Source organism: Solanum lycopersicum, chromosome 9 (genome assembly GCF_036512215.1).
Source record: "Solanum lycopersicum chromosome 9, SLM_r2.1".
In the NCBI taxonomy this organism is placed as follows: domain Eukaryota; kingdom Viridiplantae; phylum Streptophyta; class Magnoliopsida; order Solanales; family Solanaceae; genus Solanum; species Solanum lycopersicum.
Genome location: NC_090808.1, coordinates 66423793 through 66446148, shown reverse-complemented (window position 1 = coordinate 66446148; position 22356 = coordinate 66423793). Strand labels below are relative to the sequence as shown.

The window sequence follows — 22356 nt, the reverse complement described above, 5'->3', positions numbered from 1 at the left end:
GATCTACCTCTTTCTTCAATAGAGATCTATCCCGTCAATCCCATCCGCAAACTATCCCCAAACTAGCAAGATACATCTAGTTCTCCCTTCGATTACCTATCTCAGTAGGAAATTTTTTTCTTCAAAATCTTTATAAAACCATCTATATGCACCTTAGGAATATTCCTTATAGCCTCACCATAATACACGTCGTTTTGTTAGCATTTAGGGGTCACTCAACATGAATTATGCATTGAACATTTAACCTTATGGAACCCTCTATAGGCAGTAGGGAGAAATGTATGTCAAAATGTCACTCCTTTTGCATATACATTAGACATTTAAGAGACATTTTAGATGAATATGCATTTTCTCAGTTTTTCGTGTACGTTAGTCTATCAATAATTCGTGACATAGCTTATTGACTTTCCTTTTACAAAACTTTTACAGAACCCTCCATAGGGAGTTGGAGGGAGTAAGTAAGTGAAGCCCTTCTACTTTCCACACATAATCTGGGCCTTTAGGAGCATTTTTACAGAAATTATGAGACTTTTTTAATTTTTCGTGTGTTAACTCATGAATATTTTGGTGAAATGATTTCTAGATGGTTTTTTGTAAAACTTTTGTGGAACCCTCCGCAGGGATTTGGGAGATTAGTACGTGAAGTCTCACTCTTTTTTCACATATTTTGTCTATTTAGGAGACACTTTACAGTAATTAGGCAATTTGTTCGAATTATTGTATGTGTTAACCCATGAATATTTTGGTGAACTGGCTTCTGGATAATTATTTTACAAATTCTTTTATGAAACTTTCCGTAGGGATTTGGGGGAGATACGTGAAGCCTCACCATTTTTTTGATATATTTTAGGCATTTTGGAGCTATTTTATTGGAACTAAGCAATTCTCTCAGTTTTTCATGTGTGTTAGCCCGTAAAAATGTAATGACATAGCCCGCTAGTGATTTGTCCCCTTTAGGCCTAGACGTGTACGAGTGTAAAATGTGTCACCAGTTGATAAGGTCTCCACACTTATATATCCAACATCTCTCATGTGTTTTTACGATGTGAGACTTTTTATCTTTAGATTGGGTGTCACATATACCCCATTTTTGGACTCAGCCTTCTCGCTGAGGTTCGCCCCACCACATGGATTGTTCTAGACTCGGCACTAAGATTTTCCCTAGCTTACCAAAATTTTCTTAAATTTAGTTAAACTCTAGCCCACATCAACAAGCCTGACACAAGAGTAATTTTGATACCTTGTAACAACGCTGCTCGCTAGTGATATTGTCCATTTTGACCTAAACATTTTTGATTGGGGAAAATTGGGCCTAAAGTTTAAAAGGTAGAGGCAAAATGGGGCCTAATTTTAAAGAGGGATGAAGGGTAGCCTAAACTAAAGAAGGATATGGGTTGTAATTTATTTTGGGTCAATGGGTATTTGTTGAATTAATTTGGATTGGGCTATCAAATTGTAATTATTTTGTGTATCTTGGTTTATATATGTAGTTTTCCCTAGTAAAAGTATGTTTTGGGCCTAATACATTCATAAAGAACATTAGCTATATAAGTTGGCCTATTAGTTAACATAATCCTAAACCCTAACCCTGTCTATGTAAACGCTATTACGGGAGTTTAAAAATCAATTGTCCTAAAAATGGCAAGAGTTATCTCTACAACACTCAATGATTAATTGGTTGTGGAACTAGGAATTCTTCTGGTCAAGTAAGGATTCCTGACAACTAGTGATTCAAGTTGTGATTGTTGTAGACATTCCACCTAAGTTAACGAGAACTATTGTAAGTCTCAGAACTAGCATTTAATCGTTATATTACAAGCTTATAATTGTTAATTGATATGTGAGAGACAAGGTTTAAACTATTCTAATGAAGTATTTTAAAGGATATTTTATAAATTGTTAAGAACAAGGAAAATGCAATTTTTTACCTCACATGTTCTATGCTAAATCCCCGTCTTAAATAAAGTTATAATATAACCATATAAAAGAGGTAAAAAAAATATGTATAATTTGCATAAATCACATGTTGTTAATTATGAGGTAATTACATTATTTTCCTATTCTTTCTTCAAATTACAAAAATTTCTCAAAATTTATGAGTTCTGGATACACCACTGGACTTCCACATACAAAAGAAGACATCTGAATACATAAATGAGGAATGTATCAAAGAAGGGACAGGACATCCAGATACATCACTAGACTTTCAGATACACCAATAGACATCCGAATACATAGGTAAAAGGTGTATCAGAGTGGGAAAGGATGTTTACGAGAGGAATTTTGAAATTTTTTAGAATGGCAAGGAATTTTAGAATTATAATAAATAAAATGTGTATTTAGATCATTTTTCAAAAAAACATTAGACATCACATTATCATTATTCTAGACCCTGTCCATCCAAGCCCTCTTTTTAAAAAATTTCTCTTAGAAAATATATCTATTGTATACATTAAGCATATATTTATTTGGTACTACTTCATCAGCATTTGGTACAATAAATTCAACTTTGTAATAATCAAATTCACCAATTAAAAAAAAAAAAAGCAATCCAATAATTCCATTTTTTTCTTCTAAATTTGAACTATTTTGGGTGATCTACACTTGTCACTATTACAACGAATTAAATCATATAATGATATATGATTGTATACATACTTTTAAAATTTTTTATCAAACTCACTTTCACTATAAATACGTTTGTATAAAGTTCTCTAATTAAAGAATAAATTCATTAAATTTGTAATAATCAAATTCAACTTTGTAATAATCAAATTCCCCAATTAAAAAAAAAAAAAAGCAATCCAATAATTCCATTTTTTTCTTCTAAATTTGAACTATTTTGGATGATCTACGCTTGTCACTATCACAACGAATTAAATCATATAATGATATATGATTGTACACATACTTTTAAAATTTTTTATCAAACTCACTTTCACTATAAATACGTTTGTATAAAGTTCTCTAATTAAAGAATAAATTCATTAAATTTCATTATGATACGTTTAAAATTGATTTGAATCATTACAAAATCTTTTCAACTGATAATGAATGTGACAATAAGAACCAACAATTTTCACTTGATAGACAATTATCATCAAAATGTGACAATAAGAACGAACAATTATATATATTCATTCAATGGTGTAATTTAAGTTGTATATTTACTTTCGGTATATTTTTTAATTTTCATTATTTAAGCCAATTATGATGGACAAGACAAAAATATAGTATCCAAATGGAAAATTGTGATTGGTTGACATATGTAAAAAAAATTATTTATATTTTTATTTCACTTGTTATCAAAGTAATTTAAAAAATAACCACTTATGACTCGCTTATCACAATTTTTAGATCACTACAAAAATCTATAAACTTCAAATTATAGATCTGTCTCGATTTAGGATTATTCAATATATATGTTGATAAAAATTAGCATATATTCAATAAAAAATTAAATCTTAGACAAGTTGATCTTAGCTCAGCCCAACAAAAAGAATAGGGTAAAATTTTCTTATATCATTCATGATATTAAAAACTATGGAATTATAAATAGTTGAGTTTCAATATTATTATCATTTATATTAAACCAATTTTGTCCATATATTATTATTACTTTTTGCAAGTCAAAAGAGACCTCTTCACACAAATTAATTATTCAAATAATAATCCAAAAAAAAAAATCAATTTTCATCAAAAAAAAATTTCTTTTTTTTTCTTTGTTCCTTTATATATACACTGAATCAAGAAAACAAAGGTAATCTTTTGTGTTAGTTTTTCTCTTTGTAAGATTTTTCTAGTATATGGTTTACATGAAAATAATGGAATTTATATGTTTATAATTAAGAAAAAATAATATTTGACTTGTGTGTGGCTTTTTTTTTTTTTACAATGCATGAAGGAAGATGGATGATCTTAGTAAACGGCAAGCTCGGATGAAGAGTGTTTTGACATGTGGGATTTGCAAAAAGCTATGCAAAGATGTCTCAATTGTTGAAGAATGTTGTCATAGATGTAAGAAAATTCAAATCTTTGTAATTAATTTAATTTTTTGTGTTCTTTTTTTTATTTGAGTAATGTTGATCTATTATGTGTTCTTGTGATTTCATGGTTTTGAAGTTCAAACTTTCTTTGTTACATTTTTTTTGATGTTTTTATTTCTCATTAAGCGGAGTTATCGAAACAATCTTTCAATCTTTGTCATTTGCGATCGATATCATCAAACCTACTGTGTGACTATTGATTTAGATGGTTGTTGTAATTTTCTGGGTTTCCTTTAAAAGCAAAATCGGTGATTTTAATAAATAATTTATTTTTATCATTCCACAATCTTGAAATTTTGATTTTTTTTTCGTTCTTTCCAATATTTTTTTAAAAAAAAAATTTACTTAGGTGCATTTTTTTGGAGGGGAGGGGGGTGGGGGGTCATTTTTTATATTTGATTGATGTTTAATAAATCATCTGAACATGTGATTTCATGATCTTAAATTTTTTAATATTTTATTTCTTTCCATTTATTTATTTACAAATAATATAATTTTTTTATTTTTTTTTGTAATTTACTGATATTAATAAATCATCTGTCCTTGTGAATTGAGTTGAATTTATCATGTTTCTTAATTAAAAAGCTTAGTTATTTATTAATTTTCTTGTATGATCAGTTTGTTGCATTTGACCCTAGTCATTGACACTATTTTATTTTTATATATTATGTGAGATTTTATTATTAAAAGAGTTGAGCTTTGCAATATGGTTCAATATCTTTCTTTTTTTTTTTTATAACTTTGTATTACAGTTCGCAAGAATTGCATAATGAAAAAGGTAAAAGAAGAGAAATTGAAAGTTTGTCCCAAATGCAATACAGATTTAGGTGCTGCCCCCTTGCAGAAAATTAGGTATAGTCTCCGATTTTGATCTTTTATATAACTTTTAAATGTACTAATTATTAATTATTGTGATTTATATATAAAAAAATTATTCCTAATTTCTAATTTTCACATAATGTGAAATCTAGAGTCATATAGTCCCTTCGTTCTATTTTATGTGAAAGTGTTATTATTTAGATAGTTAAACAAAAAATTCTATTTTATGTGAAAGTGTTATTATTTAGATAGCTAAACAATTTTTTTTCTCTGAGTATAGTTTTCACATTCTTTTGAATAATTATTTATGTTGACTTACAATAATTATTTCCAAATATGTTTTGAGTATTTGTACCAAAATCAATAGTAAAATCTAAGTATTTTGACGTTCATATTTTGACTATAGGCTTAAATAGTAAAAACAAAAATGCACTTCTGATGCAACCCTAGATTATTCTTCTTTATGCCTATATGGTGATAATAGTTTTCTTTATCTTTGTGCTGATGAAAAATAACAAGCATTTGATAAATTAAATTTAGGCCAGTGTCCTAGACACCACTATTGATTTTGTGTTTTTTTTCCATATGGTTCATCTCCATCATATTATATGCTATAGTGTTACTATTTGAGGAGTCAAGTTGTTGTTTTTTTAAGTATTTTGATTTATTAGTTATGTTGATTTAGAGTACTTTTTCTGTATATATTTAATATTTAAGAAATTGAAGAATTTATACCCAAATTCTTAGTCAAAGAAAAACTTTTGATCCTCATACTTCGTATTCTGTCACATAATTTGAGAAAAATAAAATACATATTGCAAGTAAAAATTTTCAAATACAAAAATAAGATTTTGACTCTAGGTTATGTCAAACAAGCAGACAACACTAGAATTCTGTTTCTTATATATAATGCTTAATTTTTAGGCTTGATCATCAAATGCAAGGGATCAAGACATAGTGTCATGTTATATGATTACATCATTTACACATTATTTACACTCTCTATCCTATTATATGAGTCAAACAATTTTTTAAGAAAATATTTTGATTCATTAGCTATGTTGATATGGAGTAATTTTCGTGTATACATTTTTATTTAAAAAATTGAAGATTTCATATCTAAATTCTTAGTCAAAATGAAATGTTTTATTCCTCGTACTCCATACCCTTTCACATAATTTAAGACTAAGAGAGTACATATTATGATTAACTTTTCAAATACAAGTACATGATTTTGACTCTAGGTTATGTCGAACAAGTAGGCAGAACTATAATTTCATTCCTAGTACATATATGTGTGTAAGTACGCGCGTGAAATATAAGTATTAATATAATATTATATAATGCTTAATTTTCAGGCCTGATCACCAAGTACAAGGGATCAGAGATATGATTTCAAATAAAAGAAGAGAACTAATTAAGTGTGGACTAATTGAAAAGTCCAAAAAAGGCGAACTCAAAAAGTTAGGTCTTGAGGAGAGTGATCTTAATGAAATTTCTATCATGCTCATGGATACTCTACCATTGCCTCCTCCTCCTACTCCTCTTGTTGTTGGTACAAGTTTAAGGAGAAAAGAAAAACCAATCTCTTCCACTAAAAATGCTACACCACTTCTTCATGATGATCAACTTCTGAATCAACAAAACATCTCGAATAGTAGTACGGGAAGGGAAAGAGGTAGAGGTAGAGGTAGAGGAAGAGGAAGAAGAGTATGTTCTCAAAATGATGCTAATATTGATCCTTTTCAAGATCCGTCTATATTTAACGATGTGGTTGATCTTAACAAGGGAAATACACATCCGGGAAGCTTAACTCAACATAACCAACAGGTAAAATTTAAAATTCAAATCTACTTTATGTTTTAGTCACAATCCTAACTCATTTGGGATTGAGGGGGCGATAATAATAGTTGTTTTATAGATTTATTTTAACTATTTTTTTGATAAAAACTATAACGAAAAATGCAATTCTAATTGATATTATTAGATAAAGGGAGATCAACCAAGAAGTTCAAGTGTTCATCTTCTTTCGGTTAAAGCTACTCAACTTAATCAAGAGGTACTTCATTAATTGAATCCACTTTATGTTTTAAGTAGTCATGTGATAAGTTGTACATATTTTTCAATTATGATATTCGTCCTATTCTCTAGAAATACACTACTTTTAGCTTAATGGATTAATCATTTTGCTTATATTATATATTAAATATTGAAATTTTTTGGCTTGTTCGCGTATCATTCTAAATACTTTGAATATCCTTAGTGAATGAAAAGTGTACTAACTCTTGTGATGACTTGTTGAAGGTTGAGAGTAGTGTTTATGTTGATGATTCATCAAAGAGTGATAGCATCTCCAACAAAGACACAAGTATTGAACCATTTAATAGGAAGAATGATTTATCCAAGGCAAGAGCAGTAAATGAAGATCATCATCTTTGGTTCACTTTGATAGCATGTGATAAGCAGTGAGTTTAATTCTCTGACTTTTAATTTTATGTATTACTTTTTCTATATTATTTTGATTTATGTAACAGTGATTGACTAGATATGATTGTTTTAGAGAAGGTCCTTCACCTTTACCACAGATTTCTACCAGCTACATAAAGATAAAGTAAGTCTTTAATTATATTTGAACATATATTTATAAAAAATATCATGTCGTGTCCCCCCCCCCCCCTCTTCCTTTTTTTTTTTTATGTAATTGTAATTTTGTACTTTATTACTATATACATCGTTTTACTTTCCAAAATACCTCTTAATTTTAATTAATATGTTATACTTCTTTTCTGGTTAAATAGGGATGTGAACAAGCCGTCTTCCTACATAAAGAAGTACCTTGCACAAAAATTGAGTCTTCAAAGCGAAGACGAGGTAAATATATACTTTTATCGTCATTCAATACTTGCTCTGGTACCTTTTGCATGACACCTGATTATTTTAAATTCCTAATCCTAATGATTTGAAATGTAGGTGGAGCTTCGCATGTTAGGAATGTTGATTCGTCCTGAATTGCCTCTCAAACATCTAGAAAAACTGTGGTTAAGAGTAGCACCTCACTCTGCAAAAAATTCGATAACAGTTGAAGCTTCTGCTCAAGAATTTGTGATGGTTTTGAAATATTCTCGATCACACCCAAAATTAAATTAGTATATTAACCATGCAGTTTCTCCTTTGCTTAGACATTCAAATTTTACAGGGAGAAAGCTTTCTTTGTCATAAAATTGTTCACCATAACTTTTTTTTTTTATGTCACTATCAAACTTCATGAATTTTATTTCCCATTGATTATCTCAATATAAGTCTTGATCAAACTATCAATTACTTTTCTCATCAAATTTATATTGCCTCGATTCGAATCGAAAACACTTTTCCTTTCCCTTGAAACTTGCTCATATGAACACATTCTAGTTAAATTTGAGAAAACTTGGTTCTAAGAAGAATTCTTTGATAAACTTCTATAACATGAATCAAAATTTCCAAATATCGTTTTCCACTTTGAAAACAAATTGATTAATGCTTTGTTTGATCTTCACAATGAAACATGATCAAACGTCTTATTTTCTGAGTTATATGGATGACATATTTTTCTTGTCTATTGTGTTCTGAATATATTACTTATATAGAATTTGAAGAAAAAATCACTTTGTTCTATCAAACAAGTAAGTTAAGGGATGGCTCCGCCCCTGCGTCTATACTATGGGGGTGACAATTGGACGGATTGAATCATAATTGGATAGTCAAATGGGTCAAGATTCAATCCAACTCAATTTTTTGGGGGTCAAAACGGATCAAGTAATGGGTCAATAACCCAATCCATTTGATTTTTACTAATTTTTAGTTATTTTTAAGAAGATTTTAGTACCTAATCAAAAAAAGATTTATTGGCTATATATAACATATTAAAACCTCTAAATTGAAAGAGTTTTTAGTAGTATTTTCTCTGTTTCTTTGGCCAGGAAAAAAGAATTTAGTACTAAATGGAATGGAATTTTTGCTTGGGTTTTGTTTATTTGTGAAGAGAATTATTCTGAATTATGAAATGATCATTGCATTAGAGATTGGGATAAAAAAAAAATTGAACTTTGGTTATTTCCTGTTATTGTTATGCTTATTTCATTATAACATGCTTGTAACTTATCAACATAAGGTATTAGCTCAGCTCGTAACAAGGGATCGATAGGATCAACGATCAAGTATCTCTTCTCAATCATTTTGATAATGATATAATTGTTGATAAATATTAAGTTGTAGTAATCAGTATGAGTATTTATGATTGACATTATTTGAATGTTGCAAAAGTCTTTAATGATTCTAAATAACAACGATATTAACTCGATTGTCTTTTAAATATCTATTTTGTTGTATGGTAGGAAAAAAATTAGGTTGCTAATTGGCTTTCCAAAGTTTTTCTTTAAAAAAAAAGTAGTCATCTTAAGCTATTATGAACCACAATTAGAAGCAACCATTATTATTATTGCATTTAATGGTTTTAATTGAAAGCTATAAAAGTCTTCAATAGAATTTAGAGATTACATAATATAAAAAAGACCATATAGAGAGTCATGAACATTAAATCTTTGGGTGAAGTTGACCGGGGGCGGGTCAATGCCTTTAAAAATTAGTTATTTATTTTAGGCTTTTGAATTTGAGGGTTCTGATTTTTTCTTTAGTAATAGTAAAATTATCATAAGTACTTTTTAATAAAAGAAAAATTGTATTGTGACTTTCATTTTATTTATCTTTTTTATTTCGTTTCGTAACGTTAAAAGAATGTTTTTCATTTTTATTTATTTTTATTTATTGTAGAATTCTATTATTCTATGTATGTTCATATTTATTGTAGTTTGGATTGGTTGTCTATGACAATTCATTAAGATCATATATGTTCAAATTTTGGTATTCAAACAAAATGAAAAAAACAAATATTAGTCTTAACAAAACCAACATAAGCAAATTAGTTAGATGCGTTTTGTTTCAAATTACAAGGAACACTATTACCAACTTAGATATGTAAAATGTGTGCTTAAAGTCATTTACGATTTACAATGATAACAAAAATGAAATATCTAGTATAATTTCACAAATACGATAAAAGATGCACTAATTTCACTATCTTTATTATAATATTTTTTGTGTCTTTATTGCACGGTGAAATATGTTAGCATTAAGCTCACCACCAAAGGCCCAATCTATCTTTCTAAAGAATGATGGATCCGGCCCAAATGATTTAACTTGGGCTTGAAAATTGAAACAAAAACTTAAAAGAAAAGTACAACTTTCACATATAGCAAACAAAAAATTCATATTTGTATGTTATAGCAAACTTTGCATAATTGCGCTCCATAGCAAACATAAAACTGTATAATTTGCTATACATATACAATTGTATAATTCGCTGGCCTATTTCGCAACAATTGTATAATTTGTTTTGCATACAGTTGAATCGAATTAAAATGTATGTAAATTGTATAATTCGTTGGCCTTTTTTATCTGCAATATTTGAAGTAAAATGTTTGTAAATTGTATAATTAAGTGTATAACACGAAGATATACATTTTTGCATGTGTATATACAATTTTCTCTCGCTTTATTCAAAACAGAAACAGAATTATACACTTCTGTGTTTAAAGCGAGCGAGAATGGAGAGTGGCGAGCGAGATTTTTTGAGAGAGAGACGCTGGCAATTTTTAGCGAATGTTTGCTATGGAGCACAATTAAATCAAACCCTAGCTATTCCATTAAATTTAGGTTATTAGTTTGCTATTGTATACAATTTTCCCAAAAGAAAAATTGCACTTTTATCCCTTGATTTTTAAGGTATGTATATTATTCTTCTGTAAAGGTAGTGATAATTGTCATTAATCCACCACATACATTATCAAGACAAACAAATTCATACTCCTGATTAAGATATCTTATATGATATTATGATGTAATTTTTTGTATTTGTATATATTAATTGAATTCATAAATTTTAGTAGTTTGCTTTCTTTTTTATTTTGGGAACGCGAAGTGATTCGTAATTGCTATAACTTCTATCATCGCTTCTGTTCTTCGACTGAAGACTCTGTGTTGAATACTTTGTGCGTGTTGGATAAATCCTCATTGTGTAATAGCATGAAAACAAACCACATAAAGAATGTAAACCCGCATTAGGTAGATCGTATGAGACATGCTCGACTCAGACACATTGAAGAGAGATCCATTCTGGCTCATCTGTATAGATGATCGCCCTTCAAACTAACTGAACCTAATAACCAAAAAATTACCCTTATAAAAGTCCGAAAAAAATTATGTGTGTATAATGTTGAATGCCTCTAGCAAAAATTCTACCTACTTTTTGGCTCCCTTTGCTTGGACAAAATTAATACAAGATAAAGAGAAATTGAACATAAATTATTGGTACTTTATACACCACAAATGAGGGGGCAAAAATTGGTTTTGACCCATTTCTTCTTTAACAAAAAGTAAAAGGTAATCTTCTAGGTCCTTTTTTGTTTTAGGAAAGAAAAATATTTTCTATTTTTGTTATCTAAAAAATGATATTTTATATAGTAATGAAATAAAATAAAAATAATTGTCCACTTTCTCCTGATAACAAGGATTTGCATGTGTAAGAGATCCAAGGTTGCTTCTCTCCCATAATTTTCTCAACTTGTCTCCAAATTTTATTTTATTTTTATTTAGCACCAAACACAATAACTCTCCCCATTGTATGATCCAAGAAAAAAATATATATTTATAATATTTCCATTATGTCTCCGACAAAGGCGGAGTCAAGATTTTTATCAAGGAAGTTCAACGTATAAAAAAGTCAACACTCGAATTAGATGAAGAGAATTCAATATTTATAGTATATACATAAACAATAAAATTTTCCATCGAATAAAGGATGGATGAACTCCTGATTACTAGATGATTCCGCCCTTGATGTATAATAGGATCGAGTTTTTAAAATGATTTGTTTTTGTAAGAAATATTATATTTAAAAAAAATATTTTAATACGTAAATTTAAATTAATCGAATCTCAATATAACTATCGAGAAGAGCAGACAGTGCAATAAATTCTTGAACACTTCTTAGAGTAATAAATTGGTAGCAGATTCTTCAATTTCCTTTGACTATCAATACTTTTGGTAAGGAATTTACAGTAAAATGCCACTGGTTTTTTCTCTGTAAATTTCTTAAAATGGAAAGCTTATTTTAAAATATTCATTAAGGAGTTTATTTCACTAAAATATTTTTTACTAATTATATTTTTTTCTAATAAATTAAAGGTCTAAAAAGAAGGATGTATTATTTATATCTAAATTTTACGATTTTTGTAAATGCATAATCTCATATGATAATGTTTTATTCATACAAAATACACTTTACTTTTTTCTCTTTTAAATATATCTCCTAATTGACACTTTATTTATCAAAACTATGAGGTTGAAACTGAAACAAAACAATAACTTTAATTAATAAATTTAATTTGTCAAATTAATTAATATGGTATATGGTACCAGGCACATAACTATTTACCTTTGTCTGATCCAAAAATAAATATTGTATTACATTTTTACAATGTGATGAATATAACATAGAGGTAGATCTTATCTGTCAAAAATATTTTTTAGCGATAATTCATTAATAATAATTTAATCTTATTAAATATATATTGCTAAGGCAATACAATTAATTAATATTCTATTGATAATATTTTAATTTTTTTTTTATTTTTTTAATGTATATTTATTATCGTTATAAATTATTTCTATTACGATGAGGATAGGAAGGAAGGGGGTCAACTATGTAGAGTAGTAACAATGAAAGGAGGATAAGAATTCGATCGTTTGAGTCTAAAAAAAAATGTAATGAATAATTTATTTATTTTTTAATTTGAATAAATGTGTGTTTGTATTTATTGTGTTTTAACTTATTTTATTTATGCTAATTAACTAGTGAATGGAGTAAAACATAAAATTAGAATAAGTCCACTAGAGCCATAGGAATATCAATTAATTGTTTTAAGTGTATTTGAATGCCTTATATATCCTGATATATAATAATCCTTTTGAATTTCGATATTTAAGTAGGGTTTTTTAATATACTTTTTAAATATTTTTAATTATGTATTAATTTAATAATTTTTTATATAATTTTTAAATATGTAAATTTTATTAAAATTTAAATTTTTCACGTCTAAATTCATTAAATTAAACTATTTTTCTCTTCTCCAAAGGTCAAGGGTGACATTGCATCATTTTTCTTCGATAGCTTTTTTGATTTTCCAAAGATAGCGATAATTGGGGCAAAACTCGCTTTCTTCGCTCGGTGAATAGGAGAAAAAGTTAAAAGAAACGAGATCCGAAAATGAAAAATGTCCAGAACCCAAAATCAAATTTACTTTTAAAATCTGAATTGTGACGTATATATTGAGATAAAAAGACTAACAACCATCCTAACATATTAAATTGGTAATATTGATAATGTAGAAAAAAATCATGATGATATTATTAGTGTGTATGTATAGAGATGAGCTTGAAATTTGCCATTGAATTTTCATGGTAAATTTTTTCTCGTCCTATATTTGATATTCATACATTGAAGTTTGACTAAATTTTTACATCAAAAAGTTTTACATTAAAGAATAAATTATTCCCTAACAAAAACGATTATATACCATGAATTGAACCTGAATAAAGAAATATTTATCACTCTACTATAATGATCATTGTTTCACGGTCAAAAATTTTAAGTAGAAAACATAAACTTCATAATTGTTTGGTTATAATTAGTAGGATACTATTATAAGATATGATCAATAATGTAGTGATCCCATGAATATATAAAGTAGTACACCATACAGCAAACAATTATACAATTCCAGCCCATTAAAGGGCCATTCATTCAATCACAGACAGACACAAATTATTTGATTATTATGGCAATGTACTAAATGACCAAAAATAAAAACAAATATATTATTGGGACTATGAATGGAAAAAAAAAAAATCCCATCAACAATGCACATGGCTTTGTTCCCTTAGGGGACATAGACTTTGTCATAAATAATAATTCAATGACATAAATATTCATAAAACATACAAATGGATCAATAAACAAATTTAAAAAATAGAAATACAAGATACAAAGAATCTTGTTAATTGAAAAAACAAATAATAACAACCACCACAAAGAAGGGATAATTATTTAATCAAACCATTAATTTTAATTAAGTAATAAGCAAGCCAGACACAATAGAGGGTTTTAAGTTTATTGCATCATGTTCATTACAAATATTGTCCAAATTAAAGACCACTTCTTTAATTAATAACTATATACTAATTAAAATTAAAAATACAAGCACATGAAAACAACAATATATTAATCTCACAAAACCTTCAACTTCAAGCATTATCTATGGAGCTTGCACACCATCAATTGCCTTAGATCCTGCTCTTGCATTTCTCCATAGCTCTTGGTGCTGAAATTAAAAGAAAAAAGTTATTTACAATTTTGTTATTATAAAATAAAATTAAAATTATTAATTTGTTTGAAACTCGAAACAAAGAAAAAAAAAGTTTAAAATGAGAAAATTACCAAGTCCAATAGCTTCTGATCCTTTCATTATGCGTAAACGCTTGCATGAATCAACAAACATCCTGTAAGAGATCAAAAAAATAAAGAAGTCAGACTCATCATATTTAGTATGATGTAAAACCATTTCAAATCCTTTTCCAACATAAGTTAATTTTCTCACAACTATATTAATTCGTTAACACTATCGTTAACCTTACATACGTTTTTTCAGTCATCAATCAAATATCGAAATAAAAAAAATGTTGTTTATTATTTTATAAACTTACTCCCAAGGTACATCTCCAACAAGCATCCAATCTCCATCTTTATCTTCATAGGTTGGTACATATTCAGAACTGTTAAGGAGATCCATCAATTTGCTCTCATTCATAAAATCTATCATTCCTTGGGACCCATAATTTCCTGTATTAATTATAATTAAATACAAGTGGAAATTAATTAATTAAAATTAAAATATTTTTTAATAGAATAATCACACACTAACATTTATTACAATATGTAAATAAATAAAATAAAAAAAAAGCTAGGCTGTATCAACCACTAATTATGAACATGGTTCTAAGATATTAACTGTTTTTTCTTGTCATGTTTTACAAGATTTTATTCTCATTAAAATAAAATTAATTAAACTTATAGAGGTCTAGCAAGTGGACATCCACAAAAGAATATAATCTGCATGTTCTTTCTCTATTTTAATCCCTAATTATAAAAATAGAGTCTTGAAAATCTTAATATCTAATTATATCTATACACATGCTATTAGTTGTAGAATAAAGTTGTTTTCACCTAATAATTTCAAAGATTGATTATTTTCCAAAGAGTATGACTTCTCAACACTAACAACATATTACCTAAAATAACGAGTTAATTTCTTAGATAATCACTGATTAATTGATCTTATTTTGTTGACATAAAACTCATTGGTAAAATCAGATTTACTACTAAGAAAATTCATAAGTCAACATGCATATAATATAACGGTGTCAATCGACTTTCCTTCGATAGATGTGATTAGTGACTATCTCCACCATCGATAAAACTAATCTAAATACAAGATAAAGTATTTATTTTTATATTGTCAATGTATATACGATACTTACCATCAGTAAAGGAGTTAAACATCTTAGCCAAAGCATAAATATTTTTTTTTATACTATCAGTGTATATACGATACTTACCATTAGTAAAGGAGCTAAACATCTTAGCCAAAGCATCAGAAAGTTCTTGGTAACTTTTGTACATTTTCAAATCAACCTTACGTAGGTAAGGTGCACCATCCATGCAAACTTTGACAAATGCAGCAGTAGTCTTCTCACTTTCTTCAGTGTTGCTCTTTTGAGCCATTACATTCTTCCTAAATGATCTCACTGGTGGCCAACCCACAACTTGTGCCCTACCAAAAAATATAAAAACGAGTCAGAAATTTTATTAAAGAGTGTCAGACACACGTGAGTCAACTACATATGGTGTGGCCTGTCTATACATATATACACATACTAAAATTTTGACATAGCTAAATAATATAATTTTCTAGCGAAAGAGGTGTCATTTACCCCATATGTAATCTATTTAAAAATTATTATATTGAGTATACATTAATTTTAGTCAAAAGCTAGTCATAGTAACATGACAAAAATAAACACTACTGTATACGGTCATATAGGTCAGACAATTTTCTTTTATCTTTTAGAAAGATGGATTTAATTTTCTATGTAGAAAATAAACACCATAAAATATGGAAGAAGAAAAAAAAATACTAAACTTTTATATAGTAGTATATATATTTAATAGTATTTCTTTTGAGTATATTAAATATCTCACTAAGTCAAGATTTATGACGATAATATCATAATATACTAGAGTGAAAGATCTATAGTTGAGCAATTGTTAGTACCGACAATATATGTTAGCTCGAACTTAGTGTGTCGGATACTTCAAAAATATATATTTACGAAGGATCTGATACAAGCACAACAATTTTGAAAGGTTCAAATAATAAAAAGTGAAAATTAAAGAGGAACACAAAAATGTCTTTTTGAATATACTTCAATGTTTTGAATATTATCGAAACAACTAAAAATTATTTATAATTATGGAAATCGAAAACAAGCTCTCTATCTTTATGAGATAGTGCTTCTAAGACTATATATGCATAACTTTCTTCCGTGAGATTATACTGAGTATGGTATTGTTATTGCTGAAAGGAACCCAAAGAATGAAAGACAGTAAAAGGCATGTCAATTATTCATCGAATTTTGAACTATTGACTATCAGAAATTTCTCGATTATCAAAGAGATAGATAGAGAGGGAGACTTACTTGGCAGGTGGCTTGATTGGATCTTTGTTACAAACAACTTCTTTAGTAGTAGTAACACTGCTCTTCATCTTATTATTCTCCATAGCACAAGAAATATCATCACTAGCTTGATGAAAATTGAGCTTCAAATCAACAGTCTCAGAAAACCCTCTTTTCCCATTAACCTTGTTATTATTATTATTATTATCGCGAATTAATTCACCTCCGCCACCACCACCACCAGGTAGTCCCAAACACAACTCAGTTTCTTTCAAATCCATCAAAAATCAAACTCTTTTTTCTTCAATATGTAGTAGTAGTAGTACAATGCAAATATTATAGAGAGAGAGAGAGAAAAATATTGAGAGAGAAAATGCAAAAATAATATAAGTATAGTTAATAGTAACAAAAGTTTAAGGGGGAACAAAGTATATGGCTTCATGTGCATATATACCCAATGGTTTCATTTTAGCTATCAACTTCTGATGAATCACTATATGACACGTGGCAATACATGGTATGTTGATCACCTAGGGATCAAAAAGCATGTTACTAAAATAATTTAATCTTTTTAAAAAAAAAATAAAAAATTGGTTTTGTGGGGGATATGTAAAAATTTTATATTATGATACCCTAATGATTTGTCTATATCATATTTTATTTTTTTAGGGTGGGGTGGGGTATAAGTTATTTCAAGTGGATGGTGTTATTTTATTTTTTTAAAAAAAATGGGTAGGGAAAAAAAAAGACTTGGATGGGGAATGCCATGATTAAGGTAACAAATGGGAAATTGAATAGTGGTCCAATAAAGAGCTATGATCAATCATATTTCTCTATATAACAAAAAATAATAATATTGCAAAAAGATTAATTATAATGTAATGTATTTTCTATATCAAATATATTTGATTAAGTTTCATAAATTCATGTAGAACTTGACTTATTATGTATTGTCACTTTGCAATGACTCTATCCATGTGTTTTCATGTGTGTTCATTTTCTTTTTATGTAACTTTTTTTTTTTGGCATTGTAATCATTAATAATGTACTCAAATTAAGATAAGTTTTGATTTTTTTTTCTCAATTATATCCTGATTTTGTAACATTAATAATCATGAATGATTGATGGCTAGGGAAAGCCTAATTATTTTTTCAAAAAAATTTTTTATTTTTATTATATAAAGAAATGATGTTATATCTAAGGGGGAAAAGTAGGAGTACTAACTACTAATTATTCAATAACAAATGGGATTGATAATTGAATAGTGGTCCTATAAAGGACCATAATTGATAACTTCTTGATATATATTATATAGTCGTCGAGCTATATTGTGAGATAGATCGTATTTTATTTATCAATAAGTATAAAGTATAATGATTGTTCAATTAATTCAAGTAAAAATTGACTTATTATGTATTGGTATGGGTCAAAACATTCAGATTGTGATTCTTATTCCATTTAAGATAAATTTCTTCCATAATCATTTTTATCTGACATTTTTTTGAATAAAAATTTAATAAAATCTTTCATACTTTTTATTTATTTATTACTTTTAGAATTTCAATTTTATATAAAATCATGTTGAGACCGTCGAGCCTCCACCAACGCTAAATCAACAAGTTATAAATAGTATAATCAACATGGTAAATATACTTTTAATCTTCATTTGGAGTGCAAATTCTAAAAGTGATGGACAAGTTAGTTACACAATGAATTATGAAGAGTCACTTTTACACTTAATTATAATCAAAGTTGAACTTAGGATTCTCAAAACTTCGGGTGTATTAAATATCATTTCGAAGTTAAATTTAAAATAAAAATAATAAATAACACTCTAGCTGGAGTTGAGTTCTGGTCTCGTGGATGATTCTTCTACCTTGTATCAATAACATACGAAAAATCTTATTATATTTATGAGTGCATCGTTAGTTAAATTTTTATTTTAGCCCGTTTCTCAAAACAGATACACATATATATGCATTATTTTTTTTTTAAGTTAACGATGCACATGCACCGCACCGAACAAGATGAGTTAGCCTCTGATTGTAATGAAGATTTTAGTAGAGTGATAAGCTTAGGGCCCATTTGGATGGGCTTAATAAAAGCAGCTTTAAAAAAGTATTTTAGAAAGTGCTGAAACTTATTTTTAAAATAAGCAGTTATGCATTTGGATAAAAGTGCTGAAGTTAAAAAAAAAGTTGTTGATGTGTTTGGCAAATAAGTGCTGATAAACAGCTTTTTAAATCAAAATGTCTGAAATATCCTTAAAAGCTGTTAACATAATAAAAGTTAGTTAATTTATATTTTACAGCCATAAATAATTATATTTTGTTATCATTCATATATTTCTTTCTCATCACAAATTATTTATAAGAGGAATATAAATTTATTATAGATCTTAAAGATATATAATTTGAATAGATCAAAGAACGATTTAAGATTTTATTTTAGTTTCATCAATAGGTAATAATAATTGTCTGTCATTTACATATTTTTTTGTTATCACAAATTATTTATAAGAGGAATATAAATTTTTATTTAAGTTGTATGTGCAACTTATTTTACATTTTAATAATATATAATTTGAATAGATCACCTGAAAGATTTAAGATTTATTTTATTTTCATTCATTAGTAATAGTAATTGTCTATCATCCACACGTGAAAAGGAAAAAATGGAAGAAAGAAATGTTAGGGTTATGAGGGTAATTTGGAGATTGTATAAAAATATTAAGGGCAAAAAGGTAAAAATGCGATCAACTTAAAACAGCTTATAAGCTTAAAAAAAAACACCCATACCCCAGCTTTTAACTTTTGGCTTAAAATAAGTTTTTTTTTAATTTAAAATAAGTTATTTTGAGTATTGCCAAACAGTTAAATAAGTCAAAAACCAGCTTTTAAGTCAGTTTGACCAGCTTTTAAGCTGAGCCAAACATGCTCTTAGTTCCTTCATTGATTAAAGTTTCATTTTAGAAACTCTGAAAATAAAATCGTCGATTTTATTGAAATCACTTTATCATTCAAAAAGATCTTTTTAATACAAATTTAAATTAGTCAAATTCTAAAATAAAAATCGAAACACTTAAAAGAAGAGAAAAAACTATTACTATACCTTTGTTTACCTATTTACACATCATAATGTAGTACGTGAAAATATGAACCACAACTATATGTTATATGACACATTTACAATGATTAATTCTGTCATTCACCTATCTTTTATTCCAATTTAACCCCCCAAAAAAAGAAGAAAAAAGAACAGAAAGAATCATTGCCTGACATTTAGTTTTCCACTCAATTTATTAAACTTTTTATATAAAAAATTTAGAAAACAAAGTGCACGTTACTCTCTAGACACTAGAGAGACATTATCAGAGAGGTGAAAATATTAGATATTTTATATTTATATATATATATGGGAAAAAATGTCAACTCCAAAAATATACATTAAATTAAAACAAAAGATTTTCCCCTACCTTAGAGACAGATGTGGCATTCTGTCCACCACCTCTTTCTCTCTCTAGATCATCACCATTAATGGGGTCGGTTACTTGTTGGACGAAACATTATACTATAACTTGTTGTACCATCAATTTCACCCTAAATAATATTTCTTTCCACGTTTCGTTTCGAAATAAGTGTTGTATTTATATCTTTATTTTATATAGTAAAAATAATGTAAAACATGAGATACTTTATTTATTTTATATCGCTTGATTCATATTTAATTAAACATAATTTATGTATTTTATTAAATAAACTTTATTAATAATGTTTTAAAATTCTAATTTTTGTTACTATTTTATATATTTATTTCTCAATTTTGATGGGGTTGTTCTTAGGGGAAAAACCTTAGCACATTTTTATTTGTCATGATGATAAGTTTCACCGCTGTGACATATTGTATGCTGTTTGTGGATGAAGTTCTGATTGCCAAATATATGGTGGAGTAAACACTAATTTTCTGGTTGGGTACGTAAAATTCTTAGAGTCTACAGGATTTAAGTTGATTAAAACCTACTTGAAATGAAAGTTTAGTAATGTAATGCATAAGACTTATGTGGAAGTAAGGCTTAATACATAGGTCACCTCAAAAAAAGTTTTAAATATTTTGGGTTTATTATTTAAGAAAATGAGGAGATCGATAAGGATGTTACTCATCATTTAGTACAATGTTAATGAAGTAGAGGCTTACATGTAGAGTCTTATGTAATAAGAAAGTGCCACAAAATTTAAAGGCAAGTGCTATCGAGTGGTGACTAAATTAACTATGTTATAAATGGAGCGGAATGTTGGTCAGTCAAGAACATTCTCACATTTGAAAGATGAAGTTACAAAAATGAGAACGTTATGATGGATGTGTGGAGATGAAGTTACAAAAATGAGAACGTTATGATGGATGTGTGGATATAGTAGGAGAGATCAATTAAAAGAGAGAATATCACATATAAGGTAAAGTGGCTTCGATAAATGAAAAGATGTTAGAAGCAAGACTGAAATGGTTCGGACATGCGAAGAGGAAATACATAGATATTCAAGTGTGGAGGTGTAAGAGGTTGGCTATAGATAGTTCTGGAGTGACAGAGATAAATCTAAGACAGGAGAATTTATATGATTAGACTAGACATGATGCAGTTTCACCTTACAAAAAATATAATCTTAGATATGAGGATATGAAGGCCACGAGTTGAGGTAGAAAGGTTATAAGCTAAGGTAATAGTTCTTGTCTAGCTACCCGTTTATAATAGTAGTGCTATAGTATTATTCTCGTAGAATCGTATCCTCTGTTTTATGTTACTATATGTTGATAACTTGTACCTCGATTTTATCGTATTATTTTATTGTAATTTATGTTTTATTACTGTGTTTTTTAGTTTCTTTTACTTCTATTAATATATTTTTTTCTGAATTGCTTTGAACTATTTTTTCTTGTGTCAAGAGTATATCAGGAACAACGTCTTTACTTTTAACATAGTAATAGAATATCCATACCTTTAAGATAGTAATAAAATATTCATACACTCTATACACGTATCTTCTTTTTTTTTTTTTCAAATCATACTTTATAGGACTACATTAAATATGTTATTATTATTATCATAGTATAATTATTTAATATTATTATTATTATGTGAATTTAGTTCCCTATCTTTTCTTCCTTTTTTTTTTTTTCGTTGTGGGGTGGGTGGGGGTGGTGGGGGGCAAGGTGATATTCTTCTAGGAAGCTGCCGCCCTTCTTCTCTTATTACACATGCATGAATTATTCTTGCATTGCACGGATTTATTTTATATAAAATAAAAATATTCAATTAAAGTACTATTTTATATTTTTCATAATTGATCTTGCAAGCTTGCAAAAGAAAATTAAAATCTCTCTTTTAATTTCTTTCTCTTACACGCACCACCCCATATGTGCATGATTGTATATGCTGTCCATTCCTTGAATAATGAATAAAAGCCAACCCCTATTTAATTTCTTTTCACATTGTTAATTGAAATATTCATATATTGTAAGATCTTTTTAGTGAAAAATAAAGTACAAGAAGTTATTTAACAACCCCCCCCCCCCCCCTTTTTTTAGCTATTTAACAAACTTAAAACTTAT

General features: G+C 27.8%; 1 protein-coding gene across 2 annotated transcripts; it reads right to left on the bottom strand.

The window, feature by feature from the left end:
- Positions 1–14060: 14060 nt before the first annotated feature.
- On the bottom strand, positions 14061–21803 carry LOC101055547 (IAA14). 2 transcript variants are annotated; one of them, XM_069288669.1, is made up of 6 exons: positions 21772–21803; positions 16773–17233; positions 15633–15847; positions 14721–14856; positions 14455–14516; positions 14061–14338 (listed from the first exon to the last, which is right to left on the bottom strand). In XM_069288669.1, the coding sequence occupies exons 2-6, from the start codon at positions 17030–17032 to the stop codon at positions 14301–14303; spliced, it is 711 nt and encodes a 236-aa protein (XP_069144770.1). In that variant the 5' UTR covers positions 17033–17233; positions 21772–21803; the 3' UTR covers positions 14061–14300. The 2 variants fall into 2 exon arrangements, with proteins under 2 accessions (XP_069144770.1, NP_001266070.1); NM_001279141.1 differs by lacking the exon at positions 21772–21803 and having other exon boundaries at positions 14301–14338; positions 16773–17032.
- Between the last annotated feature and the right edge of the window lie 553 nt (positions 21804–22356).

Coding starts and splice junctions, on each gene's coding strand:
- LOC101055547 (XM_069288669.1), bottom strand. CDS start 17,032: ATGGATTTGAAAGAAACTGAGTTGTGTTTGGGACTACCTGGTGGTGGT. Junction 14,857..15,632: donor GTTTAGCTCCTTTACTAATG/GTAAGTATCGTA, acceptor TAATTAATACAG/GAAATTATGGGTCCCAAGGA. Junction 14,517..14,720: donor GTTGGAGATGTACCTTGGGA/GTAAGTTTATAA, acceptor GATCTCTTACAG/GATGTTTGTTGATTCATGCA.